The 3,162-nt window shown below is 56.7% G+C and overlaps 1 protein-coding gene across 1 annotated transcript in view; it reads left to right on the top strand.

Annotated features, from left to right (window-relative positions):
* WDR81 (WD repeat domain 81) overlaps nucleotides 1–3,162 on the top strand; it is a gene marked incomplete at its 5' end in the record, with an annotated part of 10,466 nt that overhangs the window by 4,645 nt on the left and 2,659 nt on the right. Inside the window, 4 exons of the mRNA XM_010141654.1 lie at nucleotides 1,699–1,889; nucleotides 2,151–2,316; nucleotides 2,497–2,662; nucleotides 2,972–3,155. Coding sequence (XP_010139956.1) covers nucleotides 1,699–1,889; nucleotides 2,151–2,316; nucleotides 2,497–2,662; nucleotides 2,972–3,155 — 707 coding nt within the window. The remainder of the gene's footprint in view (nucleotides 1–1,698; nucleotides 1,890–2,150; nucleotides 2,317–2,496; nucleotides 2,663–2,971; nucleotides 3,156–3,162) is intronic.

Below are 3,162 nucleotides of genomic sequence, written 5' to 3'. Positions count from 1 at the left end.
AGAGAAGGTGCTTTCACCCCCCGCCAGAAGCTCCAGACCACGGATGTGGCTGCGTACGTGGGCTTCGCTCTTTGGCCAGCCTCGGCCACCACGGGTCTGCGTCGGGCTGCCGCAGCCCCTCCTTCCCCGTCTCAGCCGGGGGCTGTCCCGGTCAGACCCGCAGAGAAAAAAGGGGTTTGTTTTTCCCTTTGCTGTGGTGAAACAGAGCTGGCACAAGGGTGGGCTTGAGATAACGGGTGGGCGGAGCAGCTCGGGCTGCTGTGGGGTTGCTGGAGCGAGTGTTTTAGAGGTCTGGATGGGCAGATAGGGGGTGAGCTGGGGAGAGGCCGAAGGTTTTTCAACTGTCTAAAAAATACTGGCAAGACCTACAGACTTTTCAGCTTGAAATTCGTAGCTGAAGAGCAAGAAGAAAATGTGTGTAATGCAGCTGGGCGAAACAACATTTTTTCATCAAAAGGAAATGTTTTGGGGTGTTTTAAACAGACTCATTTTTCATACTGCTCCTTTTTAGTGGTTATAAACACTTTGGTTGTGGATTCTTGTTCAACTGGAAAACTTCGATAGCTTTTTGATAATTGAAACGTAGAGGAGAAGAGGCCACAGCTGCTGCTGAAAGAAAACAAAAAGGCACTGTCAGTTTTTCCAGTGTCGAAGGGGAGATTTTTCAGGGGAAAAAATGCCATTTTTCAGCAAACTCTTTCTCCACCCAGTTGCAATCATAGCTCCAGCTGTTCTGCTTTGCTTTACTAAAATTAATGCTGGGGGGTGCTGGGGGGGTTAATACCCCTGAGAACGGCCTTTGGCACCCTGGTAGGAAAGGGCTGAACCTTGCGGGTCGCGCCAGGGAGAAAGTCAGCCCGTCCTGCAGGGTTTGGCAGAGCGGCGCTGCGAGGGGAAGAGCCTCGGTGCTGAGCTGGAAGATGGCAGGTGGACAAGAGCTGCAGCGGAAACCGGGAGCTGCTTGTGGCTCTCGTTACTGGCTCTTTTCTCGGGTGGCTGCTTTGACTCGGAGTTGGGAAAGAGGTCGATCCAGGCAGGAGTCTTCTAGCGTTGCTGCTGGTGCCGTTAACTCTTTGGCATCGCTGAAACGGCATCGGTGCGTTGTCAGCAGAAAAGGATGTGTCCTTCTGCCCAAGGAGATTGTCAGCAGCTGGATTTCGGGAGGTCAGCAGCAGGTTTGCCCATGATTTGGGCTTGGATATTTCCTGCTGGGACTGTTCCTCTGCAGGCCATGCATCCGGGCTCAACGTGACGCGGGGTGAAGACCCTGATTCGCGCTTCAAGCTGTGTGTAAGGAATAGGTTTCCCCTCTTCCTGTGCTGGCAAACGATGCTGTGGGGTGTCCAGGCTGGTGATGGTCTGGATCAGCCTGGGGTTGTCTCTCTCCCCTTGGAGTTTCCCAGCTTCGGGAGCATCCTGCAGGGAGATGGTCTCCAGCCTGTGAGCGTGGGGATGTGGTGCCCCGTTCTCTCCAGGCTCATCTCTTGTGCTGACATCTGTCCGCCAGTTTTCAGGCTTGTCCCTCCAGTGCCAGATGTGAGTTGCTGTAGAGGCCCAGTGCTCAGGTTCCTCTTCCATGGGCTGCGACCAGCACTACCGTGCTGGGTTTTGAAGCTGAGTTTGGGTGATCCTGGGACCACCCTTGACATGTTCTGCTGGGGAGGTGGTGGCCCTGGCACTGAAGGACTCCTTCTGCAGGTTGCGCCCGGTGGCGGATCCGGTGGTGGCCGGCTGAACAGTCGGAAGGAGGCAGGGCTCCTGGCTGCCGTGACACTGACTCAGAAGATCGTGGTGTGTCTCTCGGACACCACGCTGATGGACATCCTCCCCAAGATCAGCCAGGAGGTGCTGCTCCCGGTGCTGGGCTTCCTCACTTCGCTGGCCATCGGGTAAGCACTGCGGTCTGCTGAGCCATCAGCCAGGACTGGCACAACTCGGAACGGGGATTTGGAAATGGTTCTGTGAGGGCCGTAACAGCCCTGGGGTCGTGAGGCTGCTGATGGGCACGTCCTTGGACAGGACAGCATGCAGAGCACAGAGAGCTTGTGCTGCTCGAGCCCTCTGGGTAACAGACAAGGCAGGAAACACGAAGCAGAGGAGAGGAAAAAGGGATGTGTGGAGAGCAAGCTGGTAACGGATGTCCTCTCCAGTTTCCCCAGTGGTGCCCAGGCCCGTACTGTCCTGTGCATTAAGACAATCAGCCTGATTGCCTTGATCTGCCTGCGGATTGGGCAGGAGATGGTGCAGCAGCATTTGAGCGACACGGTGAAAAGCTTCTTTGGGGCGTTCTCACTGCTGCAGGAGCTGCAAGACCAGGTCAGTGGGGTGGGAGAGGTCCTCCTGCCATCCCCCAGTCCCCAGCTGCAGGAATGGGGTGGGGATAGCTGCACACACCAGCACTGGTGTCAGCAGCATCCAGCCCAGCCCGCGCTTGCGTCATTAATTACGTGGTGAGAGCGTCTGATCTTGGGTATCCTCCTGCTCCCTCTTGTCCAGGGGTTGTCGACGGAGTCACTGAGCAGCTGTGAGGTGCCAGTGATGGAGGTGCCCCTTTTGGATGGGAAGCTGCTGGCCCTGGATCCCTCCGTGCTGATGGAGTTACAGAAGGTGTTTAACCCCGAGATGGCCTACATCACCTACATCCCCTTCTCTTGCTTGCTAGGTACGGCTTGGCCACCATCTCCTAGGACTTGTGAGAGAGGTCCGTGCTCTGCGCAAGCATGCGGGACCTGAGCTCAGGAGAAGTCAGAGGCTGTGCTGGGGGACACCCTCAGCTCCTGCGCTGTGGCTTGGTCTGCTCGTTGGGTTGGGAGCTCACCAGGCTTCAGGCTGCTTTGGCTGGTGCAGCATGTGGCTGGCTTGTGGGGGACGTTGTGGTCACAGCTCTGTGCTCACCCTTGCTCCATTGTTGTTGTTGGTGGGGTGATGATGGGGAAATTCCTTCCCTTGAAGCCACCTTCTCTTTCTTCAGGTGATGTTATCCGGGTGGTGGTACCCAACCACTCGCTGGTTGAGAAGCTGGCCAGCCTCTACCTGGAGAATGTGAACCCCAAGAGCCTGCAGGTCGTTAGCCTGGAACAAACACCGAGCGTGGCGGGGCCAGACCAAGATACGCGGGGGACCGAGCCCTTCGCTAGCCACCACGCGGGCAATCAGTCTGGT

The sequence above is a fragment of the Buceros rhinoceros genome, unplaced genomic scaffold (assembly GCF_000710305.1).
Source record: "Buceros rhinoceros silvestris isolate BGI_N320 unplaced genomic scaffold, ASM71030v1 scaffold31388, whole genome shotgun sequence".
Lineage (NCBI taxonomy): Eukaryota > Metazoa > Chordata > Aves > Bucerotiformes > Bucerotidae > Buceros > Buceros rhinoceros.
The sequence above is the reverse complement of the archived record's forward strand: the minus strand, read 5'-3'. Positions and strand labels throughout refer to the sequence as shown.